Source organism: Phyllobates terribilis, unplaced genomic scaffold (genome assembly GCF_046119375.1).
Source record: "Phyllobates terribilis strain yellow unplaced genomic scaffold, ASM4611937v1 Scaffold_13__5_contigs__length_258822181, whole genome shotgun sequence".
Lineage (NCBI taxonomy): Eukaryota > Metazoa > Chordata > Amphibia > Anura > Dendrobatidae > Phyllobates > Phyllobates terribilis.
In genome coordinates, this window is record NW_027362773.1 from 95445249 (window position 1) to 95472737 (window position 27489).

A 27489-nucleotide genomic window follows, 5' to 3' on the forward strand; every position below is an offset into this window, starting at 1 on the left:
CGTCTCTGCTGTGCCTAGAAGGGGAAAGGTCCTGAGCTCTCCCCCTTCTGTATCATCTCTATCTGATGGTGTCGTTCCCAGCAGCGATCCATAGGCTGCAGTGGGAACTGTAACTTGAATTTTATGAGTCCTGATGCAAAAGCTGCAACGGGGGCTCCTAATTACTGCAAGTTTTTAATAGTAACGGTCTTTTCATATTGGCCAAAGGGACCTTTAGAGCCCCCTCTAGCCACCAGGGCCCATGTACGATTGTAACTCCTGCACCTAATATAGTCACACCCCTGATAGCTCCCAGTTTCTTTTTACTGGTTTTGCGTTAATTTAATGGTAATTAGAAATGATCGACTCTGTCGAATCCTGCAGATTTTACATGGAAGTTACTCAGCGCAAATTGAATGTTCCTTATTATATTCTGGGGTCTCTCCAGAATCCAGAGCACAATAAATGTAGGATGTAAAATAAATAAATAAATAATAATAATTAATATTCACCGCTCAAGGGTCCCGTCGCCTCCGCGGAACATCGTCCGGTCCTCCACCACTCTTCTTTTCAGCTTCATCTTCTTCGACTTTCTCTATTCCGGGCTTGAATTTCCGGCTCGACCAGAGCTGTGACATCACTGAACACCATACGGCACACGGCGCAACATCCATCGCCCGAGGTCTACCTAGCACCTTGGGGACAGCATAGGATGCAACGGCGCACAGTGACATCATAGGCCTGGTCCAACCGGAAGTCCCAGCCCAGAGTGAAGAAAGCCGAAGATGTGCAATCAGGGAAGACAAAGAGGTGGGATGAGGAACTGCAGTGGTGCGGGGCAGGTGAGGTGAGTAGCATTACTACTTTTTTTTAACCTTTTGCTACCCCTCTACCGTTCAGGAAAAAAGCAGCCACGTTACTGAATTTGCGTTGTGCAACTTTGCCAAAATCCATATTCTGGAAAAAATACTAATTTTTGTAAAATTTGAGAAGATTTCAATTCCAATCACATAAATTTGCTCATCCCTACTGGAAATAAAGGGAACTTAGAAAGTCTCTGATCTAAACTTCTGAGGATATTTTTATCTTCCATCCCCTTCCCGGCGGTTCCTCGCGGCTCATTCACACAGCTGTGTTGTCGACTCCAAAATAGAAAGCTGCATATTAAACTAATCTGTAAAGTGTCAGCTATGAATGATTCCAGGTTGGAGATTTGCTTCTTCTAAAACAGACACCCCAAAGTAATGTGGAGAAAATGCCGCTGCAGGTGTCGGGCGCCATTGTGCTCGGCATTAGCATATCCCATTTACTGTAATTCTCCGGATGATTACATATTCACATTACTGCAGGAACAGATACAAAGTGATCGCGAGTCATGGCCAAATATTCCCATCATTAAAAGTTATCACCTATCCAAACTTGTGGACTAGTGGGGGTCTGACCTCTGATCCCCCCACAAATTCCGAGAATAGGGCTGTATAATGCCACACCACAGCCTTATTCATTGTCCATGGCTAGCTCCAGCAGTCCCATGGAAAATGAATATAACCATGGCACCTATGTGCTAACACCATTTCTTTCCGCCAGGGCATTTTAGTGCCCCATCCTTGGGATTGGTCGGAGACCCAATAGATGGATAAAAATGGGAATAAACTTTTAAGAGGGACCTTGGAAGACGATTTCTTCCAGAACAGGAGATGCAGATTTGTGCGGATGATTCGCAGTAAATTTCCATCAGAGCTTGTCTATTTGGGGTGCACTTTATGGTGGCATGCTGTAGGAACATAAGGTTGGGGAACAAGGTGTTAGGAACTGACCTGGGTTGGAGTAGTGGTATTGCAACCACTAGGGGCAGCACCAGCAGGTGGCGTAGTCAGGAACAGCAGTACAGTCTTGAAGGATAAGCAGGTTGCGTAGTTAGGAATAGCCAGAGGTCATTACACAGGAACAGCAGTATAGTCTTAGATGAGGCAGCAGGTAAAAGGAGAGCTTGACTAAAGACTAGGAGCTCAATAATCTTGCAAGGAAGGAGGTGCCAGGCCAGGTTTATATAGGATGTTGAATCAGGAAATCACACAATGAAGCCAATCAGGAAAAATACAGGGTGGAGCCGCTCAGGAATAACACAGGTACTAGAATCTGGGTTGGCTAGGAACTGTCCAGCGAGCAGAATAGCTCAGAGGGAAGAGCTGCCACCTGGTGCACAAAAGCTGCTCAGTTCGAGTCCAGGCACAAGGAGCCAATGCCATACAAAATGAGCCATTTATTAGGTTGTTCCAATATTGGATCCACCCCAAAGAAATAAGTTCTGTAACGCAGAATAAGAGGGTCATACTGCCCTTCTCTACTACAGGGGATGAAAGGCAAAAAAGTGTCAGATTCCATAATATTGGATGGGAGGTGTATGAGGGTATGAACAAGCACCACTGCAGGAGGGAGGTATAAGGACCCCTGGAGAGAGTGGAGGGGGCTGCTGAATGTTGCTCATGCCACCATTTTAACAGGTGCTGCAAAAAGTCAGAGATGTGGACAGTAGACGCCCGGCCGTGGTTTGTGCCCAGTATTGCAGCTCCGCTCTTTCAAAGTGAATTGGACCGACGTGCAGTACTGCACATACTGTAAACTGCACACAGGTACTGCGCTATTTTTCTAAAATTTTTTGATGAGTGGAGCTCAAAAATTCTCACTGTAGGTGGCCATGCACTTTTTTTTATAACTGTCAGCCAATTATGGTGACGGGAGAAAGTCAAACGTCTGTTGGCAGCTTATATAGCACGCGAAAGCCAGGAGGATCGGGTACTGTGATTCATCTTGCCCGACTCTTTTTTTACTCAATGTCGTCTGTCAGGAGAGAGTTGGCCGGCCTCCATACGTGTGATATAGTGGACCGGTCCTGATGAAATAGGCAGGGTTAGCCATCTTTTCTCGGATGTGTTTGGAGGGACCTAGGGGTTTATGGAAAGGGTCGTGTTGCTTTTCTGTGCCAAGTGTGGTCAACAGCTCCTTCATGAACTGGATGGGGTGGGGACATTTTAAGGAACTTTTTAGTGGCATGTGCCTCATTTACCTCCAAAACCAACATATATAGTCATAGTTCACTATTGCATCTGTTTTCTTTTGTGGAGTTTTTACTGCTTTTGCGCCTTTTTTTTCTTGCACAATATTCATTTTTCCATCTGTGCATGCTTTTGAAGTCTATTTTGTGTTCACCTGAATGTTTTTTTTTTTAGTTCACCACGGTGGGTAAAATTTGTTGTTTTCGCCTGATTCATCCTTTACGATTTTTTTAAAAGTCAAAACGTTTGTTGCACACGTACTTCTGGAAATGATTTTATTCACGCCAGAATATTTTTGTGCCTTTTTTTTTTCCCCATCGTTTTTCACTAAAATGTTGCCAAAAAAGGGTAAAAAGACAACAGTAAAGACAATTTGTGACTCTGCACAAATTTCCTTAACTGCGTGCTCCGTTTTTTTAACAATTTGCTACAAAAACAACATTTGCATATCACAAGGCAAAAAAGAAACAGGATTAAAAAAAAAGTGAAAATGATGATTTGAGTTGGAATATTAAAATATATATGGTAATCCCAATCTATAAAAAAAAGGGAAAAAATACTTTAGCATAAAAAAAAAGTAAAAAATAGCTATAAAGTCCGGATCATTAAGACCCAAATCACGTACGGTCTTCTTAATTATGCTACGACAGATCTTAGTACAATGTTACCAGTGGAAAACATCCATTTCGAGCCAGGATCGGTCATGTTACAACCTGTCATTACCCCTCCTCGTTCTGTAAGAACTCGGACGACCCCTCTTGACAACACTAATCAGTCCTCATCTCATAGCGTGGGAGGAATTGCTCTTTAAATCTTATTTCCTGAGTGGCTGAGATCACGTCTGTGGGGTTGCTGCATGTGCCGGACACACGATGCCGGAGAGATGCCGGAGCCGTGCAGCGACACACTCCCTCCCCATTAGTTCTGAGTGGATTGCATTACAGCAATTACTGTGAGCAAATCCTTCTACAGGAAGGAGGAAAATGAGCGTCCTCAGGTCTCGTCTCCTCCAACCACTCAAGACCTGGACGAGTCCAAACGACACCTCATCGAGCGAGTATAGATGACCGGCGACAGGTCAACGGCTCATATAGGGCGTCAATACTTACTGACTGGGGGGAAATCTGAATTAAATCTATCCCCTATAACAATATCCATTAATGGTACAGCTGGAGACTACAAAAACTCAGAAAATGCTCTTGCCGTTTTGTGTATACAGCTCCTATGCGGAGCGATGGATTTCCATGGTTACAAAATTCAAACGCCTTTTTATGTCTTTTTTTTTTTTATCCTGCCGTCGTGTGTTTTATTATTTTCTATTTTCTGGATTAGCAAAAGTAAAGGATAGAAAAGTTTGGTACAATGTATCAAGGCCAATAAAATGTATCAAGGTGTTTTAAAGGATTATTCCCCCCTTCCCTGTAAAAGATTATATCACCTATCCAAAGAAAGGGAATGACGTGCGGATCAGTAAGGGTCCAAACGCTGGGACCCACAAGTTATTCTCTATCGTTTGGAAAGATGATACCTTTACAGGATTGTCGAGACTGGATACAATTGTAGCAAATAGAAATATTACGGTTTTGTACATTTTTTTTTAGCCTTTAGACGTAAACAAAAAAAAATCCATATTCACTGACAGCAAGCAGAACGTCTGTTCAATGAAGAACAATAAATTTATAAAAGGCTATCGACACCTTCAGGGGGATTTTCAAAAAGAAAAAAAAAAACAACTTTGCACGTATTTTGGGCAAAAAATATTTTTTTGCGATTGGGTGCCATACACTAATTGCACCGTTTTGGCTTTTATTGTTTTTTTTCTTTTTTTAAATATCCCCTGCTCATTACTCATTGAGTGAACTGAGAATCTGTCAGTGAGCTCCATCTGATAAGGAGTGTGTACCTTATTTGCCTCTTTCTAAGCTCCTCCCTACTGATACATGACTGCATCAAAGTTCATCTGAATTTTGATGTCTGTGGCAATAAGGCAGCTCAAAAAAAGGCAGATAAGACAGTTACAAACTCCTGATTAGAGCGAGCTCACTGATGGATTCTCTGTTAACTCATTCTTCAGCCAGAGAGAAAAAATATATAAAAGCCAAATGGTGTACAATGTTTAATTAAACCCAATTCTATAAATTTGGGGATATATTTAAGGGAAAAAATGCCCCCAAATGACAAGTGTCATTTGTCACTACTTTGGATTTACCTTGCACGAACAGACAGAGCATCTGTCTTCTTTTAGGGTCCAGACTTGGCCGTTGCGTTTGAGCCCACCTTCATGAGGACAGTCTCCCGTACAAGACGGTCCAGACGGACAAAGACAGTCAAATCCTCCTTCTAGGTTGACACAAGCCGAATCGTTCCAGCACGTGTGAGTCCTCAATGCACATTCATCAATATCTGCAAAAATAAAAAAGAAAGGTTCAGTCACTTAATTCAACCGCTGTTCCTAATCTTGCTTTCCAGCATGCCATTACTCCAGTCACATCCAAATCTGCATTCAAACAGAGTGGAAACTCTCCAGATCACATCCAGAATCCGAAAACCCTTTGTGAACATATCAAGCTGACACAGGTACGAGGCGAGATACAAGAGCCAGATCTGACACACTGTAACAAACCCCGCAGCTGTGAGAGCAGGGCAGGGATCAGAACAGGAGTTCAGCCTATGGGCGTAAAGAATGGCTGCTGTCATTCACAGACAGCAAGCAGAGATCTTAAAGATGATTAATATACAAAGAATATCAGGAAGTTTGTGAAAAAGGAGCAATCAGCTCACCTGTCCAGGTGCACGGCATAATACTCCAGTAATAGCAAGAGTGCAAACGATGGACGGCACCCACATCTTCTTAAAAGAATTGCTTTATTGATCCAGTAGTATAAAAGGCACAAAAAATGGATGAACATAACAGCACAAAGATTAAAAAGGCAGAAAAGAAAAATCCCCTGCGCTCACAGGGAACATGTTTCAGACTACATAGGCATGACAAAGGACCATGTAGGTCTGAAACATGTTGCAGGGAGCGCAGAAGATATCGCTTTTAATTTTGATTTTTATGCTGCTGTGTTCAACCATTTTTGTGCCTTTTATACTACTGGAACAATAAAACAATTATTTTAAGAAGATGTGAGTGCTGTCGTTTGCACTGTTAATATTAGGAAGTTGTGGAACTATTGATCGATACAGTGAATGGTAATTACTTACAGATCACAAGACACCATGTAATTATACTGAAGGCAACAAATACAGCATCTAAGAGCTGAATCTTAGGCTTAAAGGGATATTCTGCTCTAAGCAGGTTATCAGTCACCTATCCACTGTACAGGGGTCCCGGCGGTGGGACTCTCACTGTTAATCTTCATTGGCTGATGAACTGTGTCTTAGAGGAGTTGACTGGAGCAATTGATTGCACATGTACCCCTCTGCTCCATTCAGTCTATAGCACAGTGCAGCGCCCCACTAGCTCCTAGTCCCTTAATAACGTTGTAGAGCGAATGCGCAACTAACCACAATTTTGTGGACAGAGGATTTTGGGAAATCCATGTGTCCCATTCTGGTAATTAGTGGGCGTTCACAGATGATATTGTTTGGGCTGGAATACCCCTTTAAGACAAGTTAATTGCGTAAAGAAACACTCTAGATAAGAACTGGTACACTTTGTAAGATTTGGAGGGTGGAGCATGACGTAACATTTCTCGGAGTGTTCCTTTAAGGAAGGTAGAAGTTTACTTTTAATAGCAAATGCCTGAATAGAACATTATGGATTATTACACTGTGATACATTGTTTCTTCATCATGAGCTTTTCAGATTCCTATAGCAATGATGAGATCAGTAGAGATGATCCCGCTTTTTAGTGGGATCGTTCTATATGATGAATGTGCTCTGTGAGGAGGGAGAAGTCTCCGGATCTCGTCTTCTGTTACTCGCAGAACGTTCTGCTGTGAATTCACAACATTCCGACATGAGGCTGATACAATTGTACTAGAAGTAATGGAGCCCAACACTGTGATGGGATAAGAGGGCTGAGGATAGCATCACCTTCCTCCCAAGTAGAGAGTCAGCGGCGGGTGCTGGGGGATATGTCACCGCTCATCATCTCAGCCGGACACATTGTCATACAGACAGTAATGGCGCAGATAGTGTCAGCAAGCCGGGCGTGGACTGCTGCGGTGCCAATGGGGGGATTTACAGGCCGCCAGCTCAGGGAAAAAATAATATGTATGTTGCAAGAAGGACTGCCCCATCTTCAGATTCTCTTCTTCTTGGGGGGAGGGGTGACATTTTTTAAAAAAAAATTTTGACCGAAATGCCCCCAATTCAGAACAAGAATAATGTCTGCATAAAATCCATGGTGAAACATTATATGGCTAAACCTTCCAACGGTGGCGCAGACCACTGAACTTAGTAAATGGTGTGCACCTCTTAATGAATTTGTCTCATCGTTCTACAGCGAGCCCTTCATTAGGCCAAGTTCCCACGATCCGTTTTTGGTGAGGTTTTTTTTTTTCGTTGCATATTCTAGAAAAAATGCAAACAACCTATTTTACTTAATGGGTACAGAAAATCTGCAAAATCAAAAACTCACCAAAACCTCATGGTGGGAACGTAGCCTTAGGGATTATCCGGGAATTTGCTTATTTTTTTATATGCTAACTATCTGCCCGGTCCCAAACTCCGGCATAACCCCTTTAAGACTGGAGTATGGAACGCCCCATAGTTCCCACACCGTACCGACAAACGCCCCATAGTTCCCACACAGCACCGACAAACGCCCCATAGTTCCCACACAGTACCGACAAACGCCCCATAGTTCCCACACCGTACCGACAAACGCCCCATAGTTCTCTCACGGTACCGACAAACGCCCCATAGTTCCCACACTGTACCGACAAACGCCCTGAAGTTTCCACACGGTACCGCCAAACGCCCCATAGTTTCCGCACCGTACCGACAAACGCCCCATAGTTCCCACACAGTACCGCCAAACGCCCCATAGTTCCCACACAGTACCGCCAAATGCCCCATAGTTCCCACACAGTACCGCCATGCAGTGCCAATGTAATAAAGCCATAAAGTGCACACACAATACTAAAAAATAATGCCCAGTTTAGTGATGGGTTATAATTACAGATGAACGAACCTGAACTTAAAAGTTCAGGGTTCGTACAGGACCGTTAGTGTCGGGTGCCGAATAGTGTTGAGCCACCCCCGTAGTGTTCGAGTTCGGTTCGGTTCGTCGAACACCTTCGAACACCATTAAAACCAATGGCAGGCAAACAAAAACACATAGAAACACATAGAAAACACCTTCAAAGGTGTCCAAAAGCTGACAAACTGCTCAGAAGACACAACTAACACATGGAAAAGTGACAAGTACATATAGTCATGCGAAAAGAAAAGAGGTGGAGGAGTAAAAGGAGGGGGAAAATAAATGGATATGAATAGCGGTACCAGAGCGCCAATAACAGGGCAAAAATATTAAAAGGACTGATTTATTAATATACACACAACGCGTTTCGGTGGACACAGCCACCTTCATCAGGTGTGACAAGCAGCAAACAATTGATCCTTATATACATTTGACTAGGTATACAATTACTTAAAAGGGGCGGGGCCAGATACAGAGTAATACCTCTATATTAACCCCTTGAGTTCATATATGCTCAATAGAGTAAAAAGGATTGTTATAAAATAATGCCTAATGAAGCATATAGGGTTCTTATAAAAAGGATTCGCTGTAAAAAAACAACAACTTGTGAATCCTATAATCTTAATACTTCATAGGATATATTGTCATCTACCACCCTATATTTTAGATTATATAAAAAAATAATAATAATTTTTACATACAACATAAAACAATGCATAAATATAAAGTATAAAATTACAATCAGTTTCTATCATTATAATTAGGAAAAGTAGACGAAGAAAGGAAAGAGAAAAAAAAAAAAAAAAAAAACCAAAAACAAAAAAAAAACAAAAAATTTTTCTTTAAATTTTTTCTCCCTTCTCTCTCTGGAAATAGATGACAGCCACCAACAGAGCGGAGCTTGTGGAGCTTTACACTGGGGTTGTGCAGAGGTGCACAACTTCATAAGGTTAGTAGCCATCCTCACACCCCTCTAACAATTGCAATACTGAGTCACCCATTGCGCCTTGTTCTCTCCTCTCTTTACATAAAAGGAGGGGGAGACACAGATATAGGCATGTCATGCCCTTCTAAAACCAAAAAAGTGCGAAGCCGACACGGCCAGTCCGTTCCTGCCCATGCGACCTCCGTGTCGCCGGGTTTGTGCCAGAGCTGCGGTGAACCCTGACGGCCAGCCCCCCTCTCCCAATACTGGTGCCTGTCCGCTGGTGGGTCGAGCGAGCCCCCCTGTGGTGGAGGCAGCTCTAAGCTTTTTAATTTAAATTGTCTCTCTAATTTGAATGAATACACTTTAAATCCATTTACAAGGATCTATTGGAGGGCAAGTCTCATGCCAGCAGCCGCGCAATTCCAGCTCCAGTAGCGTCCACTAAAGCTGCTGCAGTTAAAAAGCTTTTATAAGGATCGAGCTCGGCTGTCCACCGCAAGGCATCCTACTGCCAGTCCCAGCCCCTATGCCTTGGGGTGCCTCCTGATGCTCTTCACTGAGTATCCCGTGGTCCCGAAGCATTTCCTTTGAAAAAATTAAGTGTCCAAACTACAGGTGGTGTAGCTTGCTTAACAGCCGGGATAATCCGCTGACTAGCAGACACTGCTACTAGGCACAAAGTATTTCCTGGGCTAGATGCAGTTAAAAATTTGTAATTAGATACTCTCGTTGGATGCTGAGAAAGCATTCCATAGAGTCTCCTGGCACGCCATATATGATTCTCTTAAAAAGCTTGGGGTAGGGGTCTAGGGGACCCTTTTATAGCCAAAATCACGGCCCTGTATCGCAATATGTCACCTAGGCTGAAGATAAATGGAACTGTAGCACCCTGAGGGCTCGGTTGCTACAGAGGTATTGCACCTCACCCAGAGGTGTGATATCTCACTCTCAGGTAAGGATGTAGTGTGGATCAGGACCCGACACCAGCATGCATTACACCACATTGCCGTGGGGCAGGGCGACCAATATGCCCCTGAGATGGGCACGACAGTCCCTGTCCCTGGCTGGAGTGAGGGGAGGGAACACTGAGGAAGGGGAACCCTGTAGTGCAGGAGCAGGGAGGAAGCAGTTCCTGGGTGCATTGAGAAGGGAGTATAAAAGGTGGGCACCATCTTAGTTCAGTGCAGAGAAGTCTGAGCAGAAGTGGCAGGGAGCAGGGGCTCTGCATGAGCTCTGCTCCGGAGGCGGGCCTAGTAACAGAGGCCCAGGCCTGGAAGAGGGAGAAGGAAGGAAGAGGAGCGGAGAAGGCTCCAGGAACGAGGAACGAAGGGATCCCAGGGGTGCGGACGGGCGAGTCGCCACCGCACGCCGGAATCCACCTGCGTTGAGGGGTCAGGCCAAAGGGGGAGACCGGTCCCCGAAACTAGTGGAGGCAGGAAACGACCCTCAGCTAGAAACAGGAGGCTGTGACATTTTATGTGGCGCAGACCCTCGCTACACCCGCTAGGAAGGCACCACATAGGGTCAGGGAAACTGGCGCCAAGTTTACCAAGAGGAGGCCCGAGGCAGCCGGACAGAAGGGATGGTAAGAAAGGCCAGACAAAGGACACACAAAGGGGGTCCTGTGAAGCGCTCCAAAGTTATCTGGGAGTTGTCTGAGCCCCTCACCTGGTGAGCACAGTACGACGTGGGCAGCCGTTACCTGCAGACGTGGTCTGGATAATAAGAACTGTGAGTAAAGGCCCTGAACTGCATCACTGACTCCTTGTCGTTACTGCTGCTGCCCTGCACCATCACCCCCATCCTCCGCATACACTGCCCTGAGGCTATACTCCTCCCGTGGGGAGTTATGCTACGCTCTGCTGCACCCACAACACCAGCCTCAGCGGTCTGCCCTGTAGCGGCGGTTCACTCTGACCGCAATCCACGGGTGGCGTAGTCGGACATTTAAACATCAAAACCACATAAATAGTTTTGCCACTGGTTTGACCGCCCTGAGCCACGGAACCGGGTCGCCGCCACGGAGACTACAACCACCAGCATCCACCAAAAAGGGTCCGGCTCCGGGTGTCCCAAGGCCCAGGGGGCGCGTCAGAACATTTTCATCACCTTTCACAATCACCAATGGGACAAGGCAGGGATGTTCTCTGTCCCCTCTCTTATACATCCTAGTGACGGAGCACCTGCTCTCATCAATTCGCCATAACCCCAATATTAGGTGGATTGAGGTGGGAGGCACCGAGTACAAGTGCTCTCTATTTGCTGATGATGTCCTAGTATATATCACTCAATCACATATATCCATCCATGCTGTTATGGCTGAAATAGATCACTTTGTTACATGGTCAAATTTTAAAATCAATGCAGCGAAGTCTGAGGCCCTCGATGTCTCCCTCCCCAAATCCATACAGGATTCCATCCTGTCCAACTTTCCCTTTGCCTGGCCCTCACAGGGTATCAAATACTTAGGAATTCCTATTCATAGAGACCTCTCCCATCTATGTTATCTTAATTTTGGGCCCTTTATTGAACAACTCCATACAGACCACGGTTGGCAAGTTAGAACTGTAAGATTCACTACATGAACCACTGGTGTTTTGTGGAAAAGCACATGTACACTGTGTTCCAAATTATTATGCAAAAAGTGTTTAGGAGTGATAAGGGAAGAATTTGTTTGTTTGTCAGTTAAACTCATTGATGGTGATGTGTGTCAGGGCTCTTTATATCACTGTAAGCAATTGCAGACACCTGTGCTAATTAGTTTGGCAGGTGTGTCCAATGAAAGGCAAGACTACTTAAGAAGGCTCTCTCACATTATTAAGCAGCCTACATTTTCTGCCAAAATGGGAACGAAAAAGGATGTGTCGGCTGCTGAGAAGCAACAAATTGTGGAGTGTTTAGGTCAAGGCATGACTACAATTAACATTGTGCGATGATCAGGATGAAGTGTCTTGGCAATCAAGAAGTATGTAGCTGATTCACAGTACACACGTGTGCGTGCTGATAAGGGCAAATTGAGGACTCTTTCCTACAGGCAATTATGTCAGGTTGAAAGAGCAGCGGCAAAAAAGCCTTGTCATAGCAGCAGACAAGTTTTTGAAGCTGCTGGTGCCTCCAACGTCCCCCGAACAACAAGATGCAGGGTCCTTCAGAGGTTTGCAGCTGTGCATACGCCATCCTGTCGACCTCCTCTATCCACTTCACACAAGCAGAAACGGCTCCAGTGGGCCAAACATTACATGAAGACTGATTTCAAAACTGTTTTGTTCACGGATGAGTGCCGTGCAGCGCTCGATGGTCCAGATGGATGGAGTGGAGGATGGCTGGTTGATGGACACCCCACGCAAACACGGCTACAGCGCCAACAAGGAGGAGGTGGAGTAATGTTTTGGGCTGGAATCATGGGGAGAGAGATTGTCGGCCCCTTTAGGATCCCTGAAGGCGCTAAAGATGAACTCCATAATGTATGTGGATTTTCTCAAACAGCACTTCCTGCCATGGTTCAAGAAGAACCGTGTATTTCACAGCAAGATCATTTTTTTGCATGATAATGCACCATCTCATGCTGCACATAAAACATCTGCATCTCTGGCTGATATGGGCATAAAAGGGGACAAACTTATGGTGTGACCCCCATGCTCCCCTGACCTCTACCCCATTCAGAACCTTTGGAGCATCATTAAAAGGAGTGTCTATGATGGCGGGAGGCAGTTCACATCTAAGCAACAGCTCTGGGAGGGTATTCTGTCCTCATGCAAAACAATTGAAGCAGAAACCATCCAAAACCTGACAAATTCAATGGACGAGAGAGTTCAGAAGCTCCTTTCGAACAAGGGGTCCTATGTGAAAATGTAACATCACCTAGAATAAAGTTTTGAGTTGAAAACTGTTTGATTTCAGTTTCTAACAACCTGCTAATGCTTATAATTTCAAAAATGACCATTTTCTTGGTCTTTATTAAAATGAAAAGGTTGATCGAAAAGTTTGGGGGATCTAAGAGTGTGGCAACCCAGTAGTCATGATTACTTCGAATTCTGACAATATGAGGGCCATGCTGCAGGTAGTGCAGCAAGAAGGCACTTATGTGTCTTGCGCATCTCGGAGCCCCAAAATTATTTTCCGGGCTAGATGCAGCTAAAAATTATTATTAATTTTAAATCTGGTGAAGCTTTAGTATAGATGGCCTAATAGGATCAGTGCTGCACACTGCTACAAAGCCCAAATTATTTTCCAGTCAAGATATAGATAAACATGATTAGTAATTTTAAATCTGGTGGAGCTTATTATAGATGGCCTAATAGAATCAGTGCTGCACACTGCTACAAAGCCCAAATTATTTTCCAGCCAAGATACAGATAAACATGATTAGTAATTTGAAAGCTTAAAACGGTTGGTAGGGTGATTTTAACCAATCATCAAGCTTTTACTCTCCCCAGGATGACACAGGGGTAGAAAAGTCGTTTCGGATCCATGATTTGTTCATCTTTATGAACGTGAGTCTGTCTACATTATCAGTGGAGAGCCGCGTGCGCTTATCTGTCAGCACACCACCAGCAGCGCTGAACACACGTTCAGACAGAACTCTGGCTGCGGGGCATGACAAGATCTCCAAGGCGTAAGTGGCTAGCTCCGGCCATTTATCCAGATTGGAAGCCCAAAAAGAGCAAGGGTCCAGTGACACAGTCATGGCTTCAATGTTTACTTGGAGATACTCCTGTACCATCGTCTCTAGGCGTTGACTATGTGTCAGACTTCTTGTCTCCTGTGGCCTTGCAAAGGATGGGCTAAAAAAGTGGTGAAATGATTCCGCAAAATTGATGTTACCAGCAGATACTGTGGTTCTGTTACGGTTTGAGTGCTGAACACTTGACGGTCCCACGGTTGGCAAGTTGGAACTGTGAGATTCACTACGTGCACCACTGGTATTTTGTGGAAAAGCACATGTAAGATTCTGCAACAGTCTCTGCTGATACTCCTGCATGCGTGCATCCCTTTCTATGGCAGGAATAATTTCTGCAAATTTACTTTTGTACCGGGGATCTAACAGTGTGGCAACCCAGTATTCAGGATTATTTCTAATTCTCACAATTCGAGGGTCATGTTGCAGGTAGTGCAGCAAGAAGGCACTCATGTGTGTTGCGCATCCAGGAGCACCAAGTCCCTGTTGTGTTGGTGGCGAGGTAACAATCATGCTTCCTTCCTCTGTCCTCTCCCCCCAACCTCGCACAACAGAAATGTGATCAAGGTCTCCCTCATCTGATGAGTCTTCCATCAGTTCGTCCTCCACTTCTTCCTGGGCTCCTGCACCTTCCTCACTAGTTTGGCTGCTACCATGCGCCCTGGTAAAACCATCTCCCCCACCCTCACATGCCTGCCGCCTTGGTGCTGCCGACCGTCTGGACCTTGCAGATGTTAGCCCTTCCGCATACAACTCCTCCTCCTCTACTTCCTCCACCTCCTCTTGTGCCACCACCTGACTCCGAATTCTGTTTAACATGTGCTCCAGCATGTAAATCACCGGAATAGTCATGCTGATAATGGCATCGTCAGCACTAAACATCTTCGTCGCCATTTCAAAACTGTGCAGAAGGGTGCATAGGTCCCTGATCTGAGACCACTCCTCCAGCGTGATTTGCCCCACCTCTGGATCTCGTTGGCCCAGGCTATACGTCAGAACGTATTGCACCAGGGCTTGTCGGTGCTGCCACAGTCGCTGCAACATGTGCAGAGTTGAATTCCACCGGGTAGGCACATCGCATTTTAGCCGGTGAAGTGGCAGGCCCAACGACTTCTGTAGAGATGTAAGTCGCTGAGCTGCGGGATGCGAATGGCGGAAGTGAGCACACAGCGACCGTGCCCTCTGCAGAAGGCCATCTAGTCTGGGATAGTGGGCTAAAAATTGCTGGACAACCAGGTTCAACACGTGAGCCATACAAGGCACGTGTGTGACATTGCCCCGGCGAAGGGCCGCACCCAGGTTTGCAGCATTGTCGTACACGGCCTTCCCTGGTTTCAGGTCCAGTGGAGACAACCATTCATGAAATTGGTTCTCCAGAGCTGACCACAACTCCTCAGCTGTGTGACTCACATTTCCCAGACATTTCAATGTAAAAACCGCCTGATGACGTTGAGCCCTACTGCCAGCATAGTAAGGAGGTGTGCAGGATCCCTTCTGCGCAGTTAGAAAGCTTGTGGCATGACCAGACAGGCTTTGGGTGCAGGTGGAAGACCGAGAGGAGGTTGAGGAGGCAGAAGCAGTGGAGGAACTTTGACATAAAGAGGATTGACGCACAACTCGTGGGGACGGCAAGACTTGGACAGCAGCCCCTTGTCCTGCTGTCACCATAGTTACCCAGTGCCCAGTCAGCGACATGTAACGCCCCTGTCCATGCCTACTCGTCCAAGTGTCTGTGGTGAAATGCACCCTGTCACACACAGAGTTTCTCAAAGAAGCGGTGATGTTGTGTGCGACATGCTGGTGGAGCGCAGGCACACCTTTCTTTGAGAAGTAGTGCCGACTGGGCATCTGGTACTGGGGCACTGCGACGGACATAAGGTCTCGAAAATCCTCTGTGTCCACCAGGCGGAAAGGCAGCATTTCTGTAGCCAAGAGCTTGCAGATGGTGAAATTCAACCTCTTAGCTTTCTCATGGCTAGGAGGAAATGGTCTTTTACTTGTCCACATCTGAGGGACCGAGGGCTGGCTATTGTGCTTAGACAGGGTTGATAAGGGTGTCCCCGGCAAACTGCCGGTCTGTGAGGAAGATGCAGGCGGACATGTTAGGTTGCCTTGATCCAAAGGTGGTGCTATCGATGTCGGACAGCGCTCAACACCAGCTGGTGTTACCACCTCCAAAGAAAATGATGACCTGCCAATCACGCTGGCTGTTGCGGGTAAAGAGGTGGCAGGTCTGCGCCCCAAAACAGGTGTGACTGCTGTCCCCCCAGTCACAGAGGATGAAGAGGCCGCGGATGCACAAGATATGGCAGACGGTGGTTGGCCCGGCCGGCTAGGCCGCATTGTAGCACACTGAGCTTCCCACTGCAACTTATGCTTCATGTCCATGTGCCGGTTCATGCATGAAGTACTCAAACTATGTATTTTTTGGCCTCTACTTAGCTTTTGCTGACAAATGTTACAGATAACACGAGTTGGGTCATCTTTATCGATCTGAAAAAATGCCCAGGCTATGCAAGGCTTAGCACCCATGCGACCTGAAGAGCCACCACGACTTGTGGTGAGAGGCAGAGTTGTGTTTGAGGATGCAGTTGTTGACGTGCTTCCAGTACTACGTCTCTGTCCAGGAAGGCGCAACCTGACCTCGTCGTCACTAGCATCTTCCTCCACCTCCTCTGCTGACCTCATCTCTTGGCTGACTGTGGGTTGACAGTAAGTGGGATCTCCAACCTCATCATCATCACCCTGTGCGTTATCACACCCGTCGTCCTCAGAGCCAACCTGTTCCTGCCCTGACAAAAAACTAAAGTTGTCGCTCCAATCAGGTATTTGAGTCTTATCATCGTCTTCCTCATTGTCTCCACCAACAGGAATTACAGTTTGGGAATGAGGGTCTACATTATGGTCAGAACCTTCTGCGTCTGGTCCTGGATCCGACTCATAAAGATTCTGGGCATCAGTGCAGATCATTTCCTCGTCTGGATTCACAGAAGCGCTGGAGTCGACCTCTGATTCCCAGGCTATAGTATGAGTAAACAGCTCTGCAGACTCAACCATCTGTTCTACCTCATACTCAGACGGGCAGCTGGAGATTTGGGAGCTGTGAGGAAGCAAGTGCGATTGGGGTGACACCTTTGAGGACTGGAGTATTTGTGATGTTGAAGTTGATGTGGAGGAGAGCCCACTTAAAGGAGCACTTGATATCCGTTGAAACACCTGCTGTTTTTGTGCCTCATCTGGAATTTGTAGCGATTGGCGTGGCCGTAAGAAAGGGATCTTATCACATTGTCCGCTAAAAGAAGTAGACATTTTAGTTTGGCTGGAAGATGGTCTTTCTTCTGCAGATGTTACTGTTGCTTTAACACCTACCCCACGGACACAACCTTTTTTCCCCTTCCCAACACGCCTATTCCCCTTTCCACCAGCAGCAGGCCTTTTTCCACTAATTTTGGTGGTTAACTAATTCACAACTCTGGAGTTGTTTGCACAAAAAAACAATGGATGGGAACCGAACAGAGCTGAGTGGCCAAACTGTGGTATTAGGCCAAAACTATTGGCTGGGTTAGATGCAGAAAAAAATTATATTCAATTTGCAACCTGATGGAGGTCAGTATAGATGGACTAATAGAACAAGTCCCACACACAGCTAGAAGCCCAAATATTTTTTCAGAGGTAGATGCAGAAATTTTTTTTATTCACTTTGCAACCTGATGGAGGTCTGTATAGATGGATTAATAGAACAAGTCCCACACACAGCTACAAGCCCAATATTTTTTCAGAGGTAGATGCAGAAAAAAATATATTCAGTTTGCAACCTGATGGAGGTCAGTATAGATGGACTAATAGATAAAGTCCCACACACTGCTAGAAGGCCAAATATTTTTTCAGAGCTAGATGCAGAAAAAAAATATATTCAGTTTGCAACCTGATGGAGGTCTGTATAGATGGATTAATAGAACAAGTCCCACACACAGCTAGAAGCCCAAATATTTTTTCAGAGGTAGATGCAGATAAAAATTATTTTTAATTTGCAACCTGATGGAGGTCAGTATAGATGGACTAATAGAGAAAGTCCCACACACTGCTAGAAGGCCAAATATTTTTTCAGAGCTAGATGCAGATAAAAATTATTTTTAATTTGCAACCTGATGGAGGTCAGTATAGATGGACTAATAGAGAAAGTCCCACACACTGCTAGAAGGCCAAATATTTTTTCAGAGCTAGATGCAGATAAAAATTATATTCAATTTGCAACCTGATGGAGGTCAGTATAGATGGACTAATAGAACAAGTCCCACACACAGCTAGAAGCCCAAATATTTTTTCAGAGGTACTGTAGATGCAGATAAAAATTATTTTTAATTTGCAACCTGATGGAGGTCAGTATAGATGGACTAATACAACAAGTCCCACACACAGCTAGAAGCCCAATATTTTTTCAGAGGTAGATGCAGAAAAAAATATATTCAGTTTGCAACCTGATGGAGGTCAGTATAGATGGACTAATAGAGAAAGTCCCACACACAGCTAGAAGGCCAAATATTTTTTCAGAGCTAGATGCAGAAAAAAATTATATTCAGTTTGCAACCTGATGGAGGTCAGTATAGATGGACTAATAGAGAAAGTCCCACACACTGCTAGAAGGCCACATATTTTTTCAGAGGTAGATGCAGAAAAAAATATATTCAGTTTGCAACCTGATGGAGGTCTGTATAGATGGATTAATAGAACAAGTCCCACACACAGCTAGAAGCCCAATATTTTTTCAGAGCTAGATGCAGAAAAAAATTATATTCAATTTGCAACCTGATGGAGGTCAGTATAGATGGACTAATAGAATGATGCTATGCCCAAAAGATTTTACTTCACTAGGTGCAGTAAAAAAATTGGTATTCTATACACAGGTGGTATATCTTGCAACACAGATAGGCTACTCCACTGACTAACACACTCTGCAATAGGCCAAAAAGGATTAGCTTAGCTAGATTCAGCCAAATGCTGTGAAAAAAACTTGCACAGCACTGGCACAGACCTGTCTGGCAAAAACTGATAGGAACTGATGTAACCTAGTCCTGAAAAGGACTCCAATTACAATTAGTCTTTACTCCCACAACCTATCTATTTAAGAGCACAGACCTGCCTGATAAAAGTCGTAGGAAATGCTGTAACCTAGTCCTTAAAAGGACTGCAATCACAACTATTCCCTACTCCCAAGCTATCTGTAGATTTGTGCGAAAATTGGCTTGAAATTAACAAGGTATAGCGCACACAGCAACAGCGGTGCCGTCTAACACGCAGCTGCAGCAGTGAGAAAATGGTGGCGACGGGGAAAATGGCTTGGTCTTATAGGGCAAGGACATGTGACATACACTGCCAATGACACATGCCCTTGCTTGTGTGAAAAAAAGCACTTCGCTCCGTGTGTGCGCTGCTGATAGGCTGACAGATTGCACCTCCCCACTGCAAATGCGGGAAAGAGAAAAAAAAATGGAGATCTTCATTGTTCCTGCAGAGATCCATCCCCTGCCCCTCCCCCCACCCCGCTGTACACTCAAACTGCGTATTAACATTAATTTTCATCATTACTGAGAAAAAATCCAGTTATGATTTTGGTGCACGAACAGTTATCGAACATAACCTCGAACAGCCGAATTTTTCTCAAATTGTTCGTGTTCGCCGAACGGCTCGAACACCGCCCAAAACAGCTCGAATTTGAGATTGGCGAACAGTTCGAGTAGAACAACGCTCATCTCTAGTGCCGAACACAGACTTCTCCCGGAAATAGGCTTTAATGTTCGCAGTTCCGGAGGAAGGACAGCGAGAGAGTTTTCCTGCTCAAAAGTTCAAGTCCCATTGTTTTCACTGGGGTTCGGGTTCTGGTTCGAGTTCTGGTACCTGAACCGAACTTTGGACTAAAGTTTGGATTGGGTATCAGAACCTGAACTTCCAGAGGTCCGCTCATCCTTACTTATATTACCTAAATGATGCCACAGAGCAAAAAGTAGTATTGTAGCCCCCCCAGCCGCTGTATTCTATTACGTCCTGCAATGTTTCACTCTTCATCATCGGGGTCCCACTGTGAAATCTGCAACAGGGCCTCCACCTCCCACGTGTCATCTGTGACAGAACGGACCCCAATGATATCTCGCCCCCTTATACTCCTGGCGCGCTGTGACTTAATAAATTCTTGGTGAAAACACATCTCTATCTACTGTAATATTTCTTACAGAAGAAAGTTTTATAAAGTTGTTACATAAACACTCTGGAGTCCGCGCTGATACATTTTACTGTCACTGAAACATTGTAGCAAACTGTCAGGACAGGAGAGAGATTTGTTCTGCTGATGGATTGTCAGGGCTGGATGCAATATTACCAAACCCCCAGCTGTGAGACAGAATAGAGTTGTATAAGTTTTCCACCCCTGGATGTACTCTACATAGGGAAACCGTGTATGGAGCAGAATCGCGCTCCTCCGTATTCTATTTAGTGGCCGTGTTCCGGTGCTGCAGATCTGCTCCTATTGCAGCCACTGGCAACTACCACCTAAATATTTGCCATAGACAACAGTGCAGCAGCGCCACCTGCAGGTAGTTCATATAATATTGGATTATAAATGGCTGTAATTCAGAAACGGAGCGCCACCCTGACACGTCCAGAACCTTATTTTAATTCATGCAAATCGCTGTACGACATATACCGTCCCCAGAAATAAAGCTTGTTACCCTTTAAATGAGACTGAGACACATTGTTACTGTTCTCCTACCGACACGTAGTGCCCCCCTGTGCAGGTCAGAGGGCAATCATCCCTAATAATCCGGATTATTCTGCAGTGTTGTTCCAATGAGAACAAGTGTAACGCCGCTCTTCTCTCTGAGCGACATATTTTATACATCTAGTCTAAATCCCCTGGAAAGTTTACGGCTTGTGCTGCCGAATGAAACAAAAGCATAAAGTCCCTTTAAATTTCTTCTTGTTACACAGATGCTCATATGAAATATGTCAGCGCGATAAAATGGAGGCCGGCGCGTACTCCAATCCATAAAACCCTTCATAAGTCAATTTTAGAACCTCTAACACATAATAATGTGCCGCAATCCTCACAAGTGATGTTTTCCTCCCACAAAACACGGCAATTACTTTAAAATGTAACTTTTCATTGTGCAGATTTATGGCGTGGGCAGCACAATCGCAGCGCAGATTTACCACCTTAAAGGAAAATAAATGAAAGGTGGGCGACAAGTCGTCTAAGAGCGAGGAGGGCGGCGAGAAAACTCTGTACCCGCTTTACACTAATGGGGAATCTACTGCTGCTGGGACTTGTAGTTCCAGCTCATCATTTCCTGGAACATCCCAAAATGCAGCAACGATGGGGCCCAAAGTTAAACTCAGGAAAGAGCCCAATTCCACCAGGACTATGATCAGTAGACAGCTGAAAGACTATGGGAAGGTTCATGACTATTTTGGTATCAGTAATGCACAGTGATGAGGGTCACAGTCACGTTACAATCCATGGAGAGCACGTGGTGATAATACACAGTGATATCACTGTACAGAGATAATCTTCACAGTACAGGGATCGTGCACACAGTGATGTCACAGTACAAGGATCATAAAGACAATGATGTCACAGTACAGGGATAGTGGACACAGTGATGTCACAGTGCAAGTATCATAAAGACCATGATGTCACAGTGGAAGAAGAATGAGCACTATCCCTGTACTGTGAAATTACTTTCCACATTCTTCTTACTGTGATATCACTATCTTTATTAACCTTGTACTGTGACATCACTGTGTTTATTATCCTTGTACTGTGACATCACTGTGTACATTATCCCTGTACTGTGACATTACTGTGTATGTTCTTCTTACACTGTGACATCACTGTGTGCACTATCCCTGTACTGTGACATTACTGTGTATGCTATTCTTACACTGTGACATTACTGCGTGCATTTTACCTGTACTGTGACATTACTGCGTATGTTATTCTTACACCGTAACATCACTGTGTGCACTATCCCTGTACTGTGACATTACTGTGTACACACTGATGTCACAGCACAGGGATAATAAAGATATTGATATCACAGTGTAAGAAGAACATGCGCAGTGATGTCATAGTACAGGGATAATGCACACAGTAATGTAACAGTACAGTGATGTCACAGTACAAGCATAATAAAGACAGTGAAAAAAGAACGTACACAGTGATGTCACGGTACATGTATAGCGCACACAGTGATGTTGAAGCACAGGGATAATGCTTACAGTAACGTCACAGTTGAGGGAAAATACTTGCATAGGTGTCAAACAACAGGGATAATGCTCACAGTGAAGTTACAGTGCAGGAAGTATAAATCCTAAACAGAAAAAAATGCTCTTTGATTGAGGGATACTATTTACTTAATCTATCTACACTGCTATACAGTATATCAATGCTGAGTCTATACCTTTACCAGAGTTTCTTGACATATTTACTGTTCACTCTGATCAGCAGTTATATTGTATCATCTTAATTATATGTTGTCTCTCACCTATCATTGTATGCATCATTGTATCTGTATGGTGGATTTCTATGATATTATAATTAGATTTTTACTATTTAATAAAATATATACTTTTTTAAAAACTCAATAAGATAACTCTAGTCCTGGCATTTTTTTCTTTAGGATTTAGGTTTAGCTTCCAATTGCCTTTAGGGACACTTTATCTATTCCAGGGGTTGTTTTTTTTTGCAGTCTTTTTGACACTAGTGCAGGAAGTATGTACACAGATATTTCAGTAAAATTATAATGCACACAGTGATGTCACAGTATGGGGCTAATGACCACAGTGTCACAGTACAGGGATAATTAGGACACTGATGTTTCAGTAAGGAGCTAATACACACAATTGATGGTACAGTACAGGGATGATGCACACAGTGATGTCACAGTATAGAGAAAATGCTCATAGTGATTTTACATTACAGAGCTAAAGTACAGGGAAGATGCACAGTGATATCACAGTACAAGGATAATACACACTGTGATGTCACAGGACTGGGATAATACACAGTGATGTCACAGTACAGGGATAATAGTGATGTCACAGTACAGGGATAATACACTGTGATGTCACAGTACAGAGAAAATACACACAGTGATGTCACAAGACCGGGATAATACACACAGTGATGTCACAGTAGAGGGATAATACACACAGTGATGTGACAGTATAGAGATAAGACACACAGTGATGTCACAGTACAGGGATAATACACAGTGATGTCACAGTACAGGGATAATACACACAGTGATGTCACAGGGCAGAGAAAATACACACAGTGATGACACAAGAAAGGGATAATAGTGATGTCACAGGACAGAGATAATACACACAGTGATGTCACAGGACAGGGATAATAGACACAATGATGTCACAGGACAGAGATAATACACACAGTGATGTCACAGCCTGGACAGAGATAATACACACAGTGATGTCACAGGACAGAGATAATACACACAGTGATGTCACAGGACAGGGATAATACACACAGTGATGTCACAAGACAGAGATAATACACACAGTGATGTCACAGGACAGAGATAATACACACAGTGATGTCACAAGACAGAGATAATACACACAGTGATGTCACAGGACAGGGATAATACACAGTGATGTCACAGGACAGAGATAATACACAATGATGTCACGGGACAGGGATAATACACACAGTGATGTCACAGGACAGAGAAAATACACACAGTGATGTCACAGTACAAGAATAATATACACAGGGATGTCACAGTACAGGGATAATACACACAGGGATCTCATAGTACAGGGATAATACACACAGTGATGTCACAGTACAGAGATAATACACACAGTGATGTCACAGTACAGAGATAATACACACAGTGATGTCACAGTACAGGAGTAATACACACAGTGATGTCACAGTACAGGGATAATAAACACAGTGATGTCACAGGGCAGAGAAAATACACAGTGATGTCACAGGATAGGGATAATACACACAGTGATGTCACAGGACAGGGATAATACACACAGTGATGTCACAGGACAGAGAACATACACACAGTGATGTCACAGGACAGAGAAAATACACGCAGTGATGTCACAGGACAGAGATAATACACGCAGTGATGTCACAGGACAGAGATAATACACAGTGATGTCACAGGACAGAGATAATACACACAGTGATGTCACAGGACAGGGATAATACACACAGTGATGTCACAGAACAGAGATAATACACACAGTGATGTCACAGGACAGGGATAATACACACAGTGATGTCACAGTACAGGGATAATACACACAGTGATGTCACAGGACAGAGAAAATACACACAGTGATGTCACAGTACAGAGATAATACACACAGTGATGTCACAAGACAGAGATAATACACACAGTGATGTCACAGTACAGGGATAATACACAGTGATGTCACAGGACAGGGATAATACACAGTGATGTCACAGGACAGAGATAATACACAGTGATGTCACAGGACAGGGATAATACACACTGTGATGTCACAGGATAGGGATAATACACACAGTGATGTCACAGGACAGGGATAATAGACACAATGATGTCACAGAACAGAGATAATACACACAGTGATGTCACAGGACAGGGATAATACACACAGTGATGTCACAGAACAGAGATAATACACACAGTGATGTCACAGGACAGGGATAATACACACAGTGATGTCACAGTACAGGGATAATACACACAGTGATGTCACAGGACAGAGAAAATACACACAGTGATGTCACAGTACAGAGATAATACACACAGTGATGTCACAAGACAGAGATAATACACACAGTGATGTCACAGTACAGGGATAATACACAGTGATGTCACAGGACAGGGATAATACACAGTGATGTCACAGGACAGAGATAATACACAGTGATGTCACAGGACAGGGATAATACACACTGTGATGTCACAGGATAGGGATAATGGTTACATTGATGTCAAACTTGTAGAATCACCAGCGCAGTGATGTTATGGTGCAGATATAATCTCAGATTTCGCAGTATTATTATTATTTTTAGACCACCATTGATTCCACGGTTCTGTACATGAGGAGGGGTAACATGCAGGATACAATTATAAATTACAGTGAACAGACAGGTACAGAGGGGCTGACAGTCTACAGTACAGCGCTGTCATGTTCCTGGCATAGTTCACACCATACTATCATGGCACATACTGCAGATATCGCAGTCAGGCTCTTTTACCGGTGACCTCACAGTACAGCAAATACAGCAACAGCTAAATGTCCCATGGTGGGATAATGTGGTCACCGCAATGTCCCCACTCTAAAAGGGGAGTGGGAGGCTGAAGTTCTGGTGGAGTGTATGCAGGCTTGTATCACAGCTGAGGGTTTGTTACAATGTGTCACTTGAAATTTTCTTAAATTCAAAATATTAAAAAGATAAAGTACAAAGTGTCTTAAAATATTATAAACTTGTACAGTAATTTCTCTAAATTTTCTGGACTGAGCTGTGAACAGCAGGCGACGATGCAGAGCAATGGTCTTCAGTGGTGCGCTCAGTGTCAGGCGGCAGCTGTAAAGCACTGTGCAATAATGTAGTTTATAAACAGAGCGGCAGTGAAAGATCAGGCTTAGTGGTGAGCGAGCTGCTATTTGCTCTGTACAATGATAAGTTGCAGTTGGAGGGGAATGTATTGATCATCCAGATTTTCCAGCCAATTACAAACAACTTCATCAATAAATTGCTATTTGGCAAAATTCGAAATCGATTGGATCCCAAATGACACCGAGTTATTGCAAGCAACGCCGGCGCTCCCAGTGATGGGAATCACAGATATGTAAGAATTGCATAAAAAGTAAGGAGCATTTACAATCCCGGCTTAGGATTCGCTCTACTGGAGGGAAACATTTACTGTATGAAACCAATTTTACAGATAATATTCATCACCTGCAGAAAATCAATGGTATATTAAGGATGGGGGGATGGACACGCATTACGGCCTAATTGGATCATACTTCAGCCTCGTAGCCCATGCGGCCATCGCGGAGAGCGCTCAATCAGACCATGGGCGGTTAAACTGGCAAATATGCTAAAAATTGATTCTCGCTTCCACCTGGAAAATAAATGAACCCGTCGGCTTTGTAGTAGAGTCGCTGCCGGGAATAATTGGACTATAAGATGTAAACATGTCTTAGGAAAGCGGATTAGGGGGCCGAGGTGCGGGATGGAGCAGACGGGGCTTTGGGGATGAGCTCGGAGGCCGGCGCCCGCAGCCCCTAATTGCTTTACTTATGACAGTAAAATCTCATTCGCCTTCCTGGCAATTTAGCAGATTTATAGAAAGCCAGATGTTGGCAATTTAGGAGGCCGCATTACTCATATTCTCCGCAACGCAGACTTGTTTGCACTGAACAAAGCCAACTTAATCTATTATACATTTCTCCAGAGAGGCAAAGTGCGAACAGCGGTAACCTATTAGCAGATTGCCAGCTCCGCGCACCGCGGGAAGATCAGCAGGGACCTGCGGAAGCAACGTGTGAACAGGATGCAAGACGGGGAAGTGTATATATACAGGGGTCATCATATACAGCTACGTATATAATATAGGGGAGGCAGGGGGCTGTATATAATATACAGGGGTCATCATATAGAGCTACGTATATAATACAGGGAAGGCAGGGGGCTGTATATAATATACAGGGGTCATCATATAGAGCTACGTATATAATACAGGGAAGGCAGGGGGCTGTATATAATATACAGGGGGTCATCATATATAGCTACGTATACAATACAGGGGAGGCAGGGAGCTGTATATAATATACAGGGGTCATCATATATAGCTACGTATATAATACAGGGGAGGTAGGGGGCTGTATATAATATACAGGAGGTCATCATATATAGCTACGTATATAATACAGGGGAGGCAGGGGGCTGTATATAATATACAGGGGGTCATCATATAGAGCTACGTATATAATACAGGGGAGGCAGGGGGCTGTATATAATATACAGGAGGTCATCATATATAGCTACGTATATAATACAGGGAAGGTAGGGGGCTGTATATAATATACAGGAGGTCATCATATATAGGTGTATATAATACAGGGGAGGCAGGGGGCTGTATATAATATACAGGGGGTCATCATATATAGCTAAGTATATAATACAGGGGAGGCAGGGAGCTGTATATAATATACAGGGGGTCATCATATAGAGCTACGTATATAATACAGGGAAGGCAGGGGGCTGTATATAATATACAGGGGGTCATCATATATAGCTATGTATACAATACAGGGGAGGCAGGGGGCTGTATATAATATACAGGGGTCATCATATATAGCTACGTATACAATACAGGGGAGGCAGGGGGCTGTATATAATATAAAGGGTCATCATATATAGCTACGTATATAATACAGGGAAGGTAGGGGGCTGTATATAATATACAGGGGTCATCATATATAGATACGTATATAATACAGGGGAGGCAGGGGGCTGTATATAATATACAGGAGGTCATCATATACAGCTACGTATATAATACAGGTGAGGCAGGGAGCTGTATATAATATACAGGGGTCATCATATATAGCTACGTATACAATACAGGGGAGGCAGGGGGCTGTATATAATATACAGGG

General features: G+C 44.2%; 1 protein-coding gene across 2 annotated transcripts in view; it reads right to left on the minus strand.

Moving 5' to 3' along the window:
* NELL1 (neural EGFL like 1) overlaps positions 1-27489 on the minus strand; it is a 932419-nt gene that overhangs the window by 41345 nt on the left and 863585 nt on the right. For both annotated transcript variants that reach the window (XM_073658224.1, XM_073658225.1), the window contains one exon: positions 5245-5438. In XM_073658224.1, the coding sequence (XP_073514325.1) occupies positions 5245-5438 (194 nt within the window). The remainder of the gene's footprint in view (positions 1-5244; positions 5439-27489) is intronic.